General features: G+C 42.8%; 1 protein-coding gene across 1 annotated transcript in view; it reads left to right on the forward strand.

The window, feature by feature from the left end:
- The window catches only part of APBA1 (amyloid beta precursor protein binding family A member 1), a 227,151-nt gene that overhangs the window by 166,056 nt on the left and 43,029 nt on the right, over window positions 1–18,066 (forward strand). Inside the window, 1 exon segment of the mRNA XM_070480376.1 lies at window positions 16,124–16,219. Coding sequence (XP_070336477.1) covers window positions 16,124–16,219 — 96 coding nt within the window.

Genomic DNA, 18,066 nt, shown 5'->3' on the forward strand with positions numbered 1-18,066 from the left:
GATAATGGCAGATTGGTCCCACCCTTAAGCCGGGGGAGTTCAGTGGTAGGGGTTATTCAATCAGGACACTTGAGAATTAACACCCAAAAGTTTTCTGTCTTTTAAATAATTGATGGAAAGAAGACAGTATCTGGAGAAATGCCCAGTGCTATAAATTCAGAAGAAATACCTCCTGCATTGCTCACCATTTAGAAAAAGCCTCCTTGAACGGGGCTGACAGCTGCAAGTTTTGCAGCAGACTGACCCAGATTATAGTAGGTACAATCTCACTGTGAGTGGAATGGTCAGAAACACAAGAACAAGCGAGGAGGGGCAGAGAAGTACCCAGGACCTCCCCTCTCTGGCCTGGCCTACAGAGTTGTCCACAGCACAGGACACTGTCACCTAACATGAGTGGATTTTCCAGTTGTGGATCATTCCGGTCCTTTGCTTCTCTCTTTTCTACCTTTTGACTCTTACAGTTCATCAGGTAAACTAGGGAGAGAGACCTGTCATCCTGTCTCATAAAGGGGTTGGTGAGAAAGAAGGCTGAGGCCATCTGTTACAGTGAATGTCTTGAATGTTCTGTACCTTTCATTTTTTGTGCATCCACAACCTCCCCCACTGCCATGGCTAGTTAAGAGGTAGATTGACTCCAGGAGGTCTGTCTTCAGCCTTCAGAACCACCCTGCCCAACTGTGTTTCCGTTAGTTCCTTCCAGCTCAGTTCCACCTGTATTAATCTTGTCTTTCCCAAGAATAAGTGGACACAGTCCAGCTCTCAAAGCCAGTTTGGGTTTACCTATTGTTGTTCAGTTGCTCAAGAGTGTCTGACTCCTTGTGACCCCATGGATGGGAGCACTCCAGGCCTCCCCATCCTTCATTATCTCCCAGAGGTTGCTCAAACTCATATCCATTGAGTTGATGATGCCATCCAACCATCTCATCCTCTGTCACCCGCTTCTTCTCCTGCCCTCAGTCTTTCCCAGCATCAGGGTCTTTTCCAGTGAGTCAGCTCTTTGCATCAGGTGGCCAAGGTATTGAAGCTTCAGTATCAGTATCAGTCCTTCCAATGAATATTCAAGGTTGATTTCCTCTCGGATTGACTGTTTGATCTCCTTGCAGTCCAAGGGACTCTCAAGAGTCTGCTCCAGCACCACAGTTCGAAAGTGTCCATTCTTTGGTGCTCAGCCTTCTTAATGGTCCACCTGTCACATTTGTATACAACTACTGGAAAAACCATAGCTTTGACTACCCCGGCCTTTGTTGGCAAAGTCTGCTTTTTAATATGCTGTCTAGGTTGGTCATAACTTTTCTTCCAAGGAGCAACCATCTTTTAATTTCATGGCTGCAGCCATCATCTGCAGTGATTTTGAAGCCCAAGAAGATAAAGTTTGTCACCGTTTTCATTTCTTCCTCATCTATTTGCCATGAAGTGTTGGGACCGGATGCATGATCTTTATTTTTTGAATGTTGGATTTTAAGCCAGTTTTTTCACTCTCCTCTTTCACCTTCATCAAGAGGCTCTTGAGTTCTTCTTCGCTTTCTGCCATTAGGGTGGTGTCATCTGCATATCTGATGTTATTGATATTTCTCGTGGCATTCTTTATTCCAGCTTGTATTTCATCCAGCCCAGCATTTCGCATGATACTCTGCATATGAGTTAAGTATGCAGGGTGACAATATACAACCTTGACATTCTCCTTTCCCAATTTTGAACCAGTCCATTGATCCCTATCTGGTTCTAACTGTTAGTTCTTGACCTGCATACAGGTTTCTCAGGAGACAGGTAAGGTGGTCTGGTACCCCCATCTCTTTAAGAATTTTCCAGTTTGTTGTGATCCACACAGTCAAAGGCTTTAGTATAGTCAGTGAATCCAAAGTAGATATTTTTCTGGCATTCTCTTACTTTTTCTATGATCCAACGGATGTTGGCAATTTGGTCTCTGGTTTCTCTGCCATTTCTAAATCCAGCTTTTACATCTGAAAGTTCTCAGTTCACATACTATTGAAGCCTAGCTTGGAGGATTTTGAGCATGACCTTGCTAGCATGTGAAATGAGTGCAGCTGTGTGATAGTTTGATCATTCTTTGGCATTGCCCTTCTTTGGAATTGAAATGTAAACTGACCTTTTCCAGTTCTGTGACCACTGCTGAGTATTCCAAATTTGCTGGCATATTGAGTGCAGAACTTTAACAGCATCATTCTTTTAGGATTTGAACTGGCTCAGCTGGAATTCTGTCACCTCCACCAGCTTTGCTTGTAGCAGTGCTTCCTAAGGCCCACCTGACTTCACACTCCAGGATGTCTGGCTCTACGTGAGTGAGCACACCATCATGGTTATCCAGGTCATTAAGACCTTTTTAATGTGATTCTTCTGTGTATTCTTGTTGGTGTGTATCCAACCATGTTGACCATGGCGGCAGCTTCTTTTTGTTTGTGTATCTGACTTACCATTCCCACTTACTCAGAGTTCAGTGTGAGGATGTTCAGCAAATGTGAAGAGGTGGGGAGGGTCCACTCTCAGCATCCTGTGCCCCCAGGCCCTGGCTGGCCACATGCCCAGGTTTGTTCTGACACTGGCTCTGAGCGAGCCTCTTTTTCCCAACTCCCGCCCCTTCCTTCCATATGAACTGGATGCTCTTTTCACAGGTTCTATAAACATAGCAGAGTTTAGAGTGTGTGAAAGTTTCTGGTAGCACTTCAGAACCGAGTTTATTTTCCCCCAGAAATAGTAGGCATTACTGCCAGAAGAGGGAGGCCAGCCCCTCCTCAGAAACATCAGGTGATGATGCTCCAGCAGTGACGCACGACTGCCGGGATCATCGTGCACTGAGGGGTTAATGCAGCTGGGTCAGACACCCTGGGAGTTGGTCACATCTCCTGTTACAAGTTACATTATTGACTCCGCCATCTAACACCACTGGAAACAATCCACCAGACACACACTGGGATCAGGAGTTGGCCTCAGCTCACAAGTGGATGCTCAAGAGCTGGCCCTGCTACCCAGAGAGCACTCATAAAGATGGAGAATTTCTGGATGTACCAATATGAGTGTCACGAAGATGAGGTAGGTGGATCCTCAGCCTCACAGCTATGTTTGCTGCTTTGCTCTTGGTTTTCTTCTAGTCCTGTCAGATTGTTCGTTTTCTGCATTTCCCTTGACAGTAGGAGTAAGTGAACAGAGCTGGAATGGGATGGGAAGAGATGTAATCAGGTTTGCCTGTTGCTGGTAAGTCCAAGATGATCTGAAAAGAGAAAAGGCTGACCACTTAGAGAGATTGCACTTTGCTTCGTCTCCATCAGCGTCACATTGTTATTTGCTGTGTTCTGATAAATGAGTTCATTTAGGCACTGTAGCCTCTAATTCCAGGCTCTTTGTTGTGTCTTTTGCTTCCATGATGCTAATGAAAATGAATGGAGATTAGTGCCTTGCACGTTTGCTAATAAATGAGCCGATGGCAAAGTGAACCCTGTATAGTACCTGGCACATAGTAAGCTGTCAACAAATAGTAGCTGTTATTGTTTTTAGTAGATAACATGTTATTACAGCAAATGGTTTGCTCTTAGCTGCATCTCTTAATACAAACTAAAAGCCACTTTGGTTTTCGTCTCACTGGGCTCACGTTCAGTATGGCCTGAGGATGCTTGTGCAGGAGGACCATCAGGGAATATGGACCTAGATGGGATGAACATGATGGAGGCCTCTTCATAAATGAGTCTATCACAAGTTGTAATGCATTTCAAATAGATACAGTGAGATGATTTCAAAGGGGGAAAGATAGCAGTGGTTTATAGATCAGTTTTATCAGATGATAAGTTATCAAATGTTTCAGGAATGGCTTTAGTTAATAGTCAACTTTTTTTCCTTTGAGAACATGGTTTCAGAAGTGTAGAGCCTTTCAGGTGGTGATAAAATGACTGATCTGTGTGGTCCCCTGAAGAGGAAAGCAGCCTGTACCTAGGAGATTGCTGCAGTGCAAGGCTTTCTCCAAGCTGCTAGATGGACTGGATCCTCACACTAGCAGCCTTGCCGAGGGTTTAGCAGACTTGGGGCTGGGAATGTGAGCATTTTCCCTGTGGGAAAAGAAAATGGAAATGCTTAGAATATTCTGACAGTTATCTCAAAATGTTCCGTTGATATTAATTGAATCCATTATAAATGTGTATATAAAACACTTCATTAGGCCCAGGCTATTATCATTTTAATGACATAATTATGCCCCTACAATGCCTATGCTAACTCTCCTGCTTCACCACATTAAGGAAATACAAATGTGCATTGATAACACAGTTTGAATGGAAAGTGAATAATTATGGGTTTCTTCAGCAGTTTTGATTTTCAGAAGCACAAACGTATCTTGGAGCAAGAAAAAAACTAATCATATATTTGGTTATTTTTTTTTTCTAATAATCGTAACATAGAATAGGTTAATTTAAAATGCTTTATATCAGTGAGGAAAACAGTGTGCATTTACTTGAGGAAAAGGATAACACTGGTTAAAATGATACACATACTGAAAAAGCTATATGAGAACACCAGAGACACAGCAGTCGCCCCCCACACCCCACCCCACCCCCAAAGTGGAAGTTTCTCAGAAAGACTAGAGCCTGTACTGTGACCTGCTCTGGGTAATCCCCTGCCTTTCAAAGCCCATATGCATTCTTCAGCACTCAGCCTTCTTTATAGTCCAACTCTCACATCCATACGTGACTACTGAAAAAAACCATTGTGCCTCTGGTGGTAAAGAACCCACCTGCCAGTCCAGGAGACGTAAGAGATGAAAGGCTTCATCTAAGCCTGCATCTAAGAGATGCAGGTTCAATCTCTGGGTCAAGAAGATCCCCTGGAAGGGGAAGTGGCAACCCACTCCAGTATTCTTACCTGGAAAATTACATGGACAGAGGAGCCTGGGAGGGTACAGTCCATAGGGTCGCAAAGAGTTGGACATGACTGAGTGACTAACACATCACTTCTCACATCCGCATGTGACTGGAAAAACCATAGCTTTGACTATATGGAACTTTGTCAGCAAAGTGATGTTTCTTCTTTTTAATATGCTAAGTTTGTCATAGCTTTCCTTCCAAGGAGCAAGTGTCTTTTAACTTCATGGCTGCAGTCACCATCCATAGTGATTTTGGAGACCAAGAAACTAAAACAGAGTTGGACCATAAAGAAGACTGAGTGCCGAAGAACTGATGCTTTTGAACTGTGGTACTGAAAGAGAAGACTTCAGAGTCCCTTGGACAGCAAGGAGATCAAATGAGTCAATCCTACAGGAAATCTACCCTGAATATTCATTGGAAGGACTGATGCTGAAGCTCCAGTACTTTGGCCACCTGATGCGAAGAGCCAGCTCATTGGAAAAGACCCTGGTGCTGGGAAAGATTGAGGGCAGGAGGAGAAAGGGGTGACAAAGAATGAGATGGTTGGATGAGATCATTCACTCCGTGGACATAAGTTTTAGCGAAGTCTGGGAGATAGTGAAGGACAGGGAAGCCTGGCATGCTGCAGTCCATGAGGTCACAAAAAGTTGGATAGGACTGAGTGACTGAACAACAACAGAAATGAAATCTGTCACTGCTTCACTTTTTCTCTTTGCAGTGAAGTGATGGGGCCAGGTGCCATGATCTTTGTTTTCTGCATGTTGAGTCTTAAGCCAGGTTTTCTGCTCCTCTTTCACCCTCTTCAGGAGGCTCTTTAGTTCCTCTTCACTTTCTGTCATTAGAGTGGTATCATCTGCATATCTGAGGTTGTTTGATACTTTTCCCAGCAATCATGATTCCAGCTTAGAGTCATCCAGCCTGGCATTTCCAGTGATGTACTCTGCATACATGTTAAATAAGCAGGGTGACAATATACAGCCTTGACGTACTCCTTTCCCGGTTTTGAACTAGTCTGTTGTTCCATGTCCAGTTCTAACTGTTGCTTCTTGACCTGCATATAGGTTTCTCAGGAGGCAGATAAGGTGGTCTGGTATTCCCATCTCTTTAAGAGTTTTCCACAGTTTGTTGTGATCCACACAGTCGAAGGCTGTAACGTAGTCAGTGAAGCAAATGTTTTTCTGGTATTCCCTTGCTTTATCTATGATCCAACAGATGTTGGCAGTTTGAGCTCTGGTTCCTTTGCCTTTTCTAAATCCACCTAGTACATATGGAATTTCCTGGTTCACATACTGCTGGAGCCTAGCTTGAAGGATTTTGAGCACCTTGCTGGCATGTGAAATGAGCACACCTGTGCAGTGGTTCGAGCATTCTTTAACATTGCTCTTCTTTAGGGTTAGAATGGAAACTGACCTTTTCCAGGTCTCCTGTATTGCAGGCAGATGCTTTACCATCTAAGCCACCAGGAAAGCCCTGTATATTCTATATTCTGTGATAAACTGTAATGAAAAAGAACATGAAAAAGAATGTATGTATATGTATAACTAAATCACTACTGTACAGCAGAAATTCGCACAACACTATAGATCAATGAAATAAATTAAAAATAAAGTAGTGACAAGAACCCTGAGCCACATGTACCCACAAACTTCTATACGAGCACATGAGTGCAATGCTACATGTGTCCAGAACGTACTTTATATGTAAACCTTTTTATTTATTGTGTTTCCTTTTTCCTCTGATACTAAAGAATTGGTGCCCATACATCCTTCCATATATTTAACACTTTTCTGGAACTCCCTTTGTATTTTTTATGGGGAATCCTGATTAAGCACTTGAAGAAGAAAATATAAGTTTATCATAAATTCTGCCTTCAAAGTGATTATTAAAATATTGTAACTAAAATATCTAATAGTATTATAATTTTATGAAATATAATGGAGAAAGTGATGCAACATAAGAATGGCACAGATAACATACAAGCAATTCTCGTAGGAGAGGGATTCATTTTGCCTAAGAGAACTGGAAAGACTTCATGAAAGAAGTAGTGTTTGAAGTGGGCCTTTGGAGGGTCATGAACATGTGGCGTTCAGACAAGAGCATAAACAAAGGTTCACAGCAGAAACTCACGGGGAACAGAAAGGAGTTCAGTAGCTTGATCATAGACAATAGGAACTGAAAGGGTGGAAAATGGTAAAGAAATGAAGGCCAAACCTTGGATGCCTTAAGTGCTAAGGTAAAGAGTCTAGGATTTATTCTTTAAGCAAAAAGGAACCACTGAAATTTTTGAATTGAGGAATGAATTCCTCAGAGCTTGTTAAAATTGTATTTAAAATAATGAGAGTAAATAGGTGCTTCATGAGCGGTCTCAATGTCTTACTCCGTTTGGCCTGATGTAACAAGATACCATAGACCTGGTGGCTTAAACAACAGAAATTTATTTCTCACGGTTTTGGAGCCTAGGAGGTCTGAGATGGGGATACAAGGATGGTCAGCTTCTGGTGAGTGTTCTCTTCCTGGTTTGTAGATGGCCATCTTCTTGCTGTGTTGGGGTGGAAGGCAGTGAAAGGAACCAAATTCTCTTGTGTCTCTTATAAGGGCACTAATCCTGTTCACAAGAGTTCCATCCTTATGACTAATCACCTCCCAGAAGCCCCACCTCTTCATTTCATCCTGCTGTGGGGAGGGGGACAGGCTGGGGTTTTAATATATATGTTTGAGAGGGCATTATCCATAACACCAGTGAAGAATGTTCATGAGTTCTTAGTGTTTGGGTTACATGTTATATGTCCGCTGTTTGGTGACTTAAAAAACCAAAACCTTATTTTCAGGCTCTGTGAGTTTCTCCATATAGTTGAAGTTGCTAAATAATTCATAAAACTTGATAAAACTGTAATCTTAAAGAATTATTTCTCCTACCCTTGGTTGCAGTGAAATTTTTGTCACTGAGTTCCCTTTGAAGAAATGGATCTTTGTGTATTGGGATTCATCAGACTTGGCTAGAGCCAGCTTGGATCTTTTACCATGTGTCCTAAACAGTGGAGTGTGTCAGCATGCCGTGGTCATATGTGACCTGTCATCATTTAACCCTAGAGCAATGAATACGAACTTGGTTCTCTTTTGTAAATCAGTCACCGTAATTGCATCATACTCAGTCTTCATGTTCCAATATGCGGTCTTGAACGGGAGATAGTGAACATGCCAGAAACTACATACAGTCATTGTGTGTACCCCCTAGCCATAGCCAGTAATGAGCTATTCTTGCCATTATACTAGTAAGAGTCTTGGGGCTTATAAAGTAATTTAAAATCTTTCTGGTATGATTTTTATAGAGCCTTCTGTGTGCTTTTTAATTTTATTCATGAATAAAATGTTAATAAGGAAGGAAGCAAGATGAGATGAAGAAAATATCCCCATGGGTATGCGTTGTCCTTGTGAACACTCTCCCAGAGGGGCAAAATAATTCTTGTTATTATTGTAATCTTAAAAGATTCTCAAATATTGGTTAAGTGCTTTGTGCATGCCCAGGCACTGAGCTGATTCTGTGTGCATTGTTACCGATTAATCCTCATGTCATTCCCAAGAGGTGGGTTATTACTGTTTCCCTGATTTTCAGAAGAGTCAGAGAGGATGGGAACCTGGCGGTGAGTGGTGAAGCCAGGATTCACATGCAGGTCTGCCAGATGCTGGTGTTTGAGCACTTAGCCCCTTTCAGTATCCTGAAACCTGAGTTGCAATCTTACTTGTTCTGCCACAATAAAAAATTAAAACGTCAGTATTTTTCAAAGGAGTAATGTAACTTGTGTTCCCTATAATCACCTATGCTTTTGAAAATGGACTTTAATATTGGAAAGCCAGAACATGGTAGCTTTGAAAACTTGACCAGTGTCTTAAGAATTCATTGATTTTTTTTTTTTTTTTAACTTCCCACCAACCAGGAACCTTTCTCAGGGCCTTCCAAGTCCTGGGCACTGTGGCACAAAAGACTTGTGTCTTCTCCACTGGAATCTTTCTCTGATCCAGATGGTCTTTCCTCCCACCTGCTCATGCCTGTTATGGCTGCTGTCATGTCATATTTTAACCAACCGGAGGAGACAGAGGGGGTGTCCCAAAGGATCCTTGTGTCAGTGTACCTTCAAAGGTCTACTTAAAATTAATTCACTTACAACAAATGCCAGGGTTTTAAAATAAGTATGGGAAGAAAGGGATTTGATTAGAACTTTACCTTGAAAAACAGTACTAAAAATTTCAAATATAAGCTTAGTTTATTTTTTGATTAACAACATGTCAATTATAATTTCATCTATATATGAATTCTTAGAGAAGTATTTTCTCAGTTTATCTCATTGAAGTATAGTTGACTTACAGTGTTGTGTTAATTTCTGCTGTGCTGAAAAATGATTGTTGTACATATGTATGTTATTTTTCATATTGTTCTCCATTATGGCTTATTACAGGATATTGAATGTAGTTCCCTGTCCCCAGTAGGACCTTGTTTTTTATCTTCCTTATATATAACATGTAATAGTTGGCATCTGCTAACCCCAAACTCCCAATCTATCCCTCCCTCCTTCCTCCTTCCTCTCGGCAACCACAAGTGTGTTCTCTATGTTTGTGAGCCTGTTTCACAGATAAGTTCATTTATGTCATATTTTAGATTCCACGTAGTATTTTTCTTTCTCTTTCTGACTTCATATATGATGTCATACAGTATTTGTCTTTCTCTTCCTGACTTCTGTCAGTGTGATCTCAGTCCATCTATGTTACTGCAGATGGCATTATTTCATTCTCATTTGTGGCAGAGTGGTATTCCGTAGGATATATGTACCACATCTTCTTTACCCATCCCTTTGCTGACGGCCATGTAGGTTGTTCCCCTGTCATGGTTACTGTGTATATTGCTGCTCTGAACATAGGGCTCAGTTCAGTCACTCAGTTGTGTCCAACTCTTTGCGACCCCATGGACTGCAGCACGGCAGGCTTCCCTGTCCATCACCAACTCCTGGAGCTTGCTCAAACTCGTGTGCATCAAGTTGGTGATGCCATCCAACCATCTCATCCTCTCTGAACATAGGGGTACACGTATATTTTTTAATATAGTCTTATTTGGATGTATGCCCAGAGTGGGATTGCTGGATCATACTCTGTTTTTTATTTTTATGGAACCTCATACTGTTTTCCATGGTGACTGGACCGATTTACATTCCCATCAACAGTATAGGAGGATTTCCTCTTCTCCACACCCTCTCCAGCATTGTTCTCAGTGTGAGGTGATACCTCACTGTAGTTTTATTTTCATTTCTCTAATAATTCATGGTAATGAGTGTCTTTTCATGTGCCTGTTGGCCATCTATATGAATTTTTTTGAGAAATGTCTACTTAGTTCTTCTGCCCACTTTTTTTTACTGGGTTGTTTGTTTTTTGTTATTGAGTTGTGTGAACTTAGAGAAGAAGTATTGACTTAAAGAGTCATAATTTTTCTCAGAAAAAATTCATTGAAGCATACACTAGAACAACTGCCTTCAATTCACACATGACTTCTGCAGCATGATCAGAAACAGTCCTTTCAATCATAGAAAGAGCCATTTCAGCAAAAATATTTAAAGACTGTTTTCCCAAGGGCCTCTATTATCAGATGTTCCAGTCATGCTTTTTCTGAAGCACCTCTAACATCATTATTGGTGATGGACAAGGAGGCCTGGCATGCTGCAGTCCTTGGGATTATGGAGTCAGACACAACTGAGCGACTGAACTGAACATCATTATCCTTCCATTTTTCTCTTTTTAATTGTTAACTGGTGTAACTCCACCAACTATTCGATGGCTCATAGTGGGTTTGAGCAATTCTCCAGTTTTACCTCCTTCAGTTTTGAGATCCTGCTTTTTCTTTATTTCTGCAGTATTTGCACTTCTGCCCTGCAATGCAGTTGCTGTTTTGTTCTGGTTTGGTTTTGTCTGGAAACCCCAGATGGTCCCAGCAGTCAACAGAGATCAGCTGACAAAAGTGTGGACCAGATAGATGCTAGTGTTTGGGAGGGAAGGCTGTGAAGACTGACCCTGCAAATAGTTAGCTCCTTAGTGGTGGTTTTTATGTTAAGGTGACTTGTTTTCTCAGGGACTCGGCGACATTCCTTCCAGAGGACATCTTGCATGTGTTCATGGGTCTGTCTGCCCTACCAGACCAGGAGCTCCTTGGACACAGGCAGGACCTGGGCTTCTCCAGACTCTGTCAGCACTTGCGCGTTAGATAAGTGAGTGAATGACCCAGGTCAAGCTCACTTTTTTGTGTCTTTTGACTAGAATTCCTCCAGAAGTCTTTCACAATCCCTGTACACCTCTCCACATCACAGCCTGGCTCTCAGTGCTGCCTCGGTCCTTGGGCTTTTCTGAAAACAGCTCTGTCCATTTGTAGAGAGCCAGGGGTTCTTTACCCCTGGCTTTGGGGCATTCTCAGTGTCATCCCGTCAGCTTTTCTGGGTGATGATCTGTTCTGTTTGCAGATATCCAAGGATGGAAGAGGATTAGAGGAAAGGGAAGACCAAAGTGGTAACTCAACCCCTCAGTCCTTTAGATCTTCCAGTTCAATTCAGGAAATAGTTATTAAAGTGCCTAGACTGGCACTTGATGAGGACGACAGGCCAGCGACTTAGAAGGAAAATAGCCTCTGGGCAGAGAGTAGGCACAGCCTGTCACCAAGTGGGGCTCCAGTGACCGGTCCCAGCCCTGCTATTCTCCCCTCCCTGCAGAGCTGTGCTTCCCTCCCTGCCTGTTTCCAGTACCTCCAACCTCTTCCCAATCCCATCCTGCTGCATGAAGACCATCCAGTTTTCAGGGCTCAGCTGCAGCAGTGCCTTCCCAGTGTAGTAACACTGCTGACGCACTCCTCCCCTCCTGCAGAAGTGTTCCCTCCCAACCCTGTGTCTCTGTGTATGAACGCATGTCCCAGCTGCCTTCTGCAGCGCTGACTTCATACATTTCCACCTCCTACCTGGAAAGGGGTGGATGGAACAACCACAACATCTCTTGCCTCTTTGTTTCTGGGTCCAGTGCTGGGAACACAAGGAGGCACGGAAATGTCTATTGGACGACTAAATAAGTAATAATTACTTGTGCACTGCTTTGCCACCCCTACATGCCTAACCTGAAGGTGCCATGAACTGTTTGTCTCGCCCCCAGCCATCAACCGTTTATGTGCCCCTAGGAGATGTCCAGTGAATGAAAATGACTGATTGGCTTTCCCTCCAGATGCTGTTGCCTCCTTGGACCTAAGGACAGGATTATCCATCTCTTGTCCCAGCATTGACGAGCCTAAGCCTGAAGACTGGGAGCTCTGCTTTCACCACCCCAGAGCTGTGGTGAATCAGCTAGAGCATAATCTGCAGAAAACAAATTGTTGAGCTTAAGGAGACCTCCTGTAATTTTAGAACAGGGAGTTGTCAAGTCATCTTTGAACAGTGCCTTCCTAGAGACCCGATGTGGCACTTACCTTTGTGAATCTCCAAGCCCACCTTTGCTTCCCACCCTTGGTCTCATTTGCCTGAAACTGAATATCCATCCAGTAACCCAGAAAGCATGAGACTCCAGACAGAAATATGTAATGTTAGTTTTTATTTTTTGCCTCACTTCATTGGTTAAATTTTGCCTCCAATACATTCTTTGAAACTAAAAACTATTTTCCAATTTCTGGTTTTCTCTCCACTCTTCAGTATATGAAGAGGCAGAAGTTGGGGTGATGGACAAAGGACTTCTAAAGCAGACATTTGAGATGAATTGACATTAACACCTTGGTTTGGGCTCCATGGAATCTGTATCTGCTCTGAAGGCGTTTGTCCATCTTGACTTTGTCAGCAGCGGTGTAGTGGGTTGTAGGCTTCCAAGTAGGGTAATCTCTTGGGGACAGTTTTCTGCTTTAAGGGAACTTTGCTGGAGCTAAGGTCGGAGTCTTCACAGGCAAAGGCCATTTCTCTAGTTTTCCAGTTCAAAACGCAGATGTAGCAGTGTAGGTTCGCAGAACAGAAAGATGCTTATCACTGACCTCTAAGAATAATACAGGAGAGGAGTTGCTGACTGCTTTTGGCACAAGTTGGAAAACATGGTAAGGCTGAAAACCACATTGACATCATTCATTCAGTAAGCGTTTACTGAGTGAATCCCTGCTGTTCACAAGTGCCCAGTGCGAGGCACTTGGATCACCAAGATGAATACAAGAGCTTTGCTAAAGAGTTCTTGGGAAAAGGGAGGCACACACCGAAACAGATAATTACAAAACCTGGGACGTGCCATCAGGGGAGAATAGTAGCTTGAACAGAGCCTGAGAAGGCTTCAACAAGATGAGCGCTTTCGAAGGAGAGAACAAGGGAGAACGCTCTAGATGGAGATCAGTAATTGCATGTGCAAACAGAAAGAAGCTCAAGGGACCTCATTTGCATGTGGAAGGCTAGGGAAGGGAAGTGGCTCCTAATCAGGCCTGGTGTGGGGCCCATGAGAGCCTCAGCGAGACAGTGCCCACCAGAGTCACATGTGTACCTCTTCTCTGAGGTCCCGTGGTGGGTGACTGGCTCTGGTCACCAAACCTTATTGTGGGGTCCGACCTGCCTCTTCTGTACCCCAGCCTGCCCTGCAGATAACCTATCTTCTCACATCATCCAGAGATGACCTGGTGCTCACAGCCCTGCAAAGCCTCCATTTTTAGAAGCTTTGCAACAGAAACTAATTAGAGAAATAGGCACTATGGGATACTTTGGGAGCTTTTTTTTTTATTTTAATGAAAGTGATACATTTGTCCTCAAACCAAGCAATTAAAGAAAAAGCATCTGTTCTAGCTTCCCCAGGGACTAGACCTTTGAAATCTTTGTGACAGAGAAAATTACTTGGGGAAAAATAGACATAAATATCTAAGAACTGCTTCATATTTGAAAAACTAGGAAAATTTAAAGGCATTAAATTCTCATGAAAACTTTACTCTGTTAATTTTGAGTAGGCCAGACACAGAGCTAACTCAGCAAGTCCCCACCACCTTTCTGGGGTGCCAAATGAAAAGTTCTGTGTGTTCTTTTCGGAGGCACACAGGGTATCTTTCTTGCATCCAGAGACCGAGAGGCTTAGGTGCTTTGTACCCCATGTCACCCTGATGTGTGTCCTCTTGGCTTAACTATGGAGCAGCTGATTTCTGCACGTGAGTGATGAAGAGGCTTGCTGGTCCTCATCTCTCTGCTCAGAATCAGGTACATCAGCTCATAGGAAACACATCCAGGCCTCGCAGCAACAGGTCGAGAGCACCACGTCTGTGTGCGTAACTCTGCGTCTCACCACATCACCCTCCAGTTCATTGGGTATTTCCTGTCACTGAGACTTTTTGGAGAGAATTTATTGTTTTTATGATTTCACCCAGTGCTTGCTAACCCTCCGCTCCCCACCCCGCCCCATGTATGAACATGTCCCCTCCCCTCCTCTGTACCACTGCCCCATGGAACGTTCTCCCTCCCCAAGCAGAGATACATTCCTGATGTCTCTGTACCCCCACTTCTCCTGGGGCTCAGTCTCCGGAGATCAGGAGCAGGCTCAAGCTACCGCTCATGTGACTTTGCTTTCTTTGCCCGGCATGTACCTGTCCTCACTCATACCCCTGCGCTTCCTCAGAGAACAGATCTTTACCTGGACTAGGTTTTATGCCTTCCACCAAACAAGCTGTGAAGCGGCGGGTTCTTGCTCTCAGAGGACCGTGGCTGCAGAATTCTTAAGCATCCCTGTGGCTTACCTGAAGCTTTTCTTCATCCCCCAGGTTTTGGGAGCATGCAGAAATCTTCGGGGATCATCTGGGGAGGGTTTTAAGCACCTTCACTGGCCTGGAGCTTCAGATCCATTCAAGCAGGGCCCACACAGGGAGCCTGAGCTCATCACCTGGGGGCAGTAACATGCCTGATGGAACCCCTGCTTTCCAAACCTTTTCTAAGTCTTATTTTTTTTTTCTCTTTCTCTTTATATTATTAAGTAGATCAATGAGTATTTAAAAGTGTATTTAAGTGGGGAAAGGAGAGGGTGGAACAAATTGAGAAAGTAGCATTGAAGCATATCCATTACATATCCAGGTATATGTATATCCAGGTAATAATAAGCATATCCAGGTAAAACAGATGGCTACTGGGAAGTTGCTGTATAAACACGGGGCTCAACCTGGTGTTCTGTGACAACCTGGAGGGGTGGGATGGGGTAGGGGGCGGGAGGGGGGTGTTCAAGAGGGAGGGGAACATATGTATACGTAGGGCTGATTCCTGCTGTTGTATGGAAGAAATGAACACAATGCTGTAAAACGATTATCCTCCACTTAAAAATAGATTTTAAAAAAGGTGTGTTTATTATAACAAATAAAACCATGTTCTCATCACCTAATTTGACAAATGGAAAATTACCAGTAATTTTGAAGGCTCCTTTCTTCTCTTCCTCAAGTCTCTATCCTTCTCTTCCTTCTCCTTATATAATAAATTATTTCATTTTCTTTGTAATTGAACTTTAATAAGAGGAATCAAACTGTGCTTTTGCTTCTCTGTGCCTTTAACTTTTTCTTAATATTCTTGAGATTTAGCCATGTTATATCTTTTATTGTAGTTTGTTCATTTTAAGTGATAAGCCTCATTTTTAAACATATTGTTTATCAAAGAGTTTAACTCTTCTAAAGTCGCCAAGGTAATGTTGTTTGAATGCTGAAATATCTCTATTTTCAGTGGCTGCTGGGTTAAATCAGACAAATTATTTTACAACTGGTTCAGTTTCCATTCATCAAAACCAGTCCCAGCTATCTCTTTAAAAATTTATGCTTTAATTTTTACTTTTTCATTTAGGTCCTCTTGGGCAGGTGATTTTTTAAGACATTTAGCATCCAAAGTCTTTGTATCCTTCAGTAAGAAAAATGTTTTAAAAACAGAAACCACTTAAGTATCACTATGAGCTTTATTCATCTGTGCTTTAAGTTTGGTCGTCAGCTTTTGCTATGTTTCAACCCTTGGCCTGAGGTGGTGGATGAGGGAGAAGGGGAATTATAAGGGCCTCTTTGAACACAGGGCAGGAATTTAAAGAAAGCTTGACAAATCCAAGCCTTCTAGGTACCGTCGGCAGCTCCTTTCCAGGAAGTTTTCTCACTGCTGAAATGTTCTTCAGCCGTGTGCAACTTTCTCCTCTTTCCCCAGGTCCCCAAGGCCAGGTGGTTCACCCCATCCTTCCCTGTGTGGTTCTCACGCTGTTTTCCTTTGCTGTCTGTTTTCCAGTCCCCATCTCCAGGCAGTTCCTCACCCCTGGGTGCAGAGTCTTTGAGCACACCCCTTCATCCTGGTGACCCCACAGAAGCCTCCACAAATAAAGAGGTAGGATACCATTTTGTTTCCAAAGCCATCAGTCCATTATGTTTTATTCTAATTCTGGTTTATGCTTTACCCAGCCTCCCATGGAGTTGCTGACCCAGATTACCGTAGGGAGAACAATCCTAATCTCTGCAGCATGGAATTCAGTGATTAAAGCTATGCCATCCCATTCAATAGCCACTAGCCACATGTGTCTATTTTAATTCATAAATAAGATGAAAAAGTCACTTCCTCAGGCACACTAGCCACATTTCATGTGCTCAGTAGCCACATGTGACTAGTGGCTATTGTACTGGAAGCAGAGTTTACAGAATATTTCCTTGATTGCAGAAGATTCTCTTGAACATGGAACATCAAAAACTATTGAGCAGTGAGGTTATGAGCCTCGATGCCATGGCATTACAGTTGCTATGTGGTTTGGGAAGTGGACTGGTTTCTTAAATACTCAATTATTTCAGGCCCAAGTAAAATAGCTTTTTAACAACAGGGCAACTGCTTGTCCTGTTTCTCTGGGGTGACTCTTGTTTATACTTGTCGTCCAAGCAGTATACCTGGTGAGCACCCCTTCTCACTCTAAAGCAGTGCTATCCAAGAGGACTCCCTGTGATGCTGGGAATGTTCTGCTTCTGCACTGTCATGAATGGTAGACCCTAGCCATGTGTGCCTCACTAGCCCTTGAGATGTGGCCAGTGGCACTGGGAAACTGAATTTTTCATTTTATTGCATTTTAATTAAATAACTATGTGTGGCTAGGGGCTGCTGGGAAGTGCAACTATAAAGTGTCTCTTTGAACAGTAAATCATATGGTCACCCTACTGATGGAGGCCATGCTGAGCTCTGGCAGAGAATATTTAAGAGAGAAGATGCTGCTGGCTCCTACAAAGGTTTCTGAGGCTAGAAAAGGGCAGGTGTTTTTCCCTGAGGGGGAAACCTTGCCTTTTTCAGCACCCGTTGCCCTTTCACACCTGGCTAACTGCTCCTCCCACCTGTGTCTGAACTCACATCAGGTAAATACTGACCTGCACCATCATCTTATGTGTGGGCCCAGCTCGCTCTAAATATAGATGGTGCCTAATCAGCACTGGGGGTATGCATGAAAGAGATAAACCCATAATGAATGATTGTCTCATTTTCCTTCCTTTTGCTGATAACTTTATGTTAAATTCAGTGGAGAAAGTGATCTCCATTTTAACCTGAGTGGCAGATCACTTCTAAAAAGGAGTCTTAGTTAAAATTTACCCTTTAAGTATCATTGAATACACATCCGTTTTCCATTAAATATTCATGCAGGGGAGAAGTATTTTTTTATTAATCTATTCATATTAAAGCAAACAAACACAGGGAGACAGTCTCAGAAATGACACCAACATTAGAATTTAGATTTGAAATATGCTTTGTCCTTCTCTGGTCTTGATCAGGCTTCAGGAACAGGAGTAATGGGGTTACGGTTTCTTCTGGCCCTGCACCCCTGATATTTTATTCATAGTGCACGAATAGGTGAGGACAGATAGCAAGAAGAAAAGCCACAGTGATAATAACAATAATGAGAGTTACCATTTCTTGAGCATTTATAGCATTCAGGCACCAGACCAAGCAAATCACATAGTATCTCATTTAAGCATTAAATGACTGCAATGAGGTAGGAATTATTGTCCTCATTTATTAATGGAGGAAGCTGAGAGGTTAAGTAACTTACCTTACGTCTCAGATGTCACAAGTGGTAGGGCCAGGTTTAAAATCCAGAGTTCTGGAGAGCCCAGGCTCTTAACATCACAATCTGTTGTCCCTGGGGTAAAGAGTACTTGCAGGACATACACTGTATGAACAGGTAGTTTGTATGTTATTATTTC

Source organism: Odocoileus virginianus, chromosome 18, assembly GCF_023699985.2.
Source record: "Odocoileus virginianus isolate 20LAN1187 ecotype Illinois chromosome 18, Ovbor_1.2, whole genome shotgun sequence".
Taxonomy (NCBI): domain Eukaryota; kingdom Metazoa; phylum Chordata; class Mammalia; order Artiodactyla; family Cervidae; genus Odocoileus; species Odocoileus virginianus.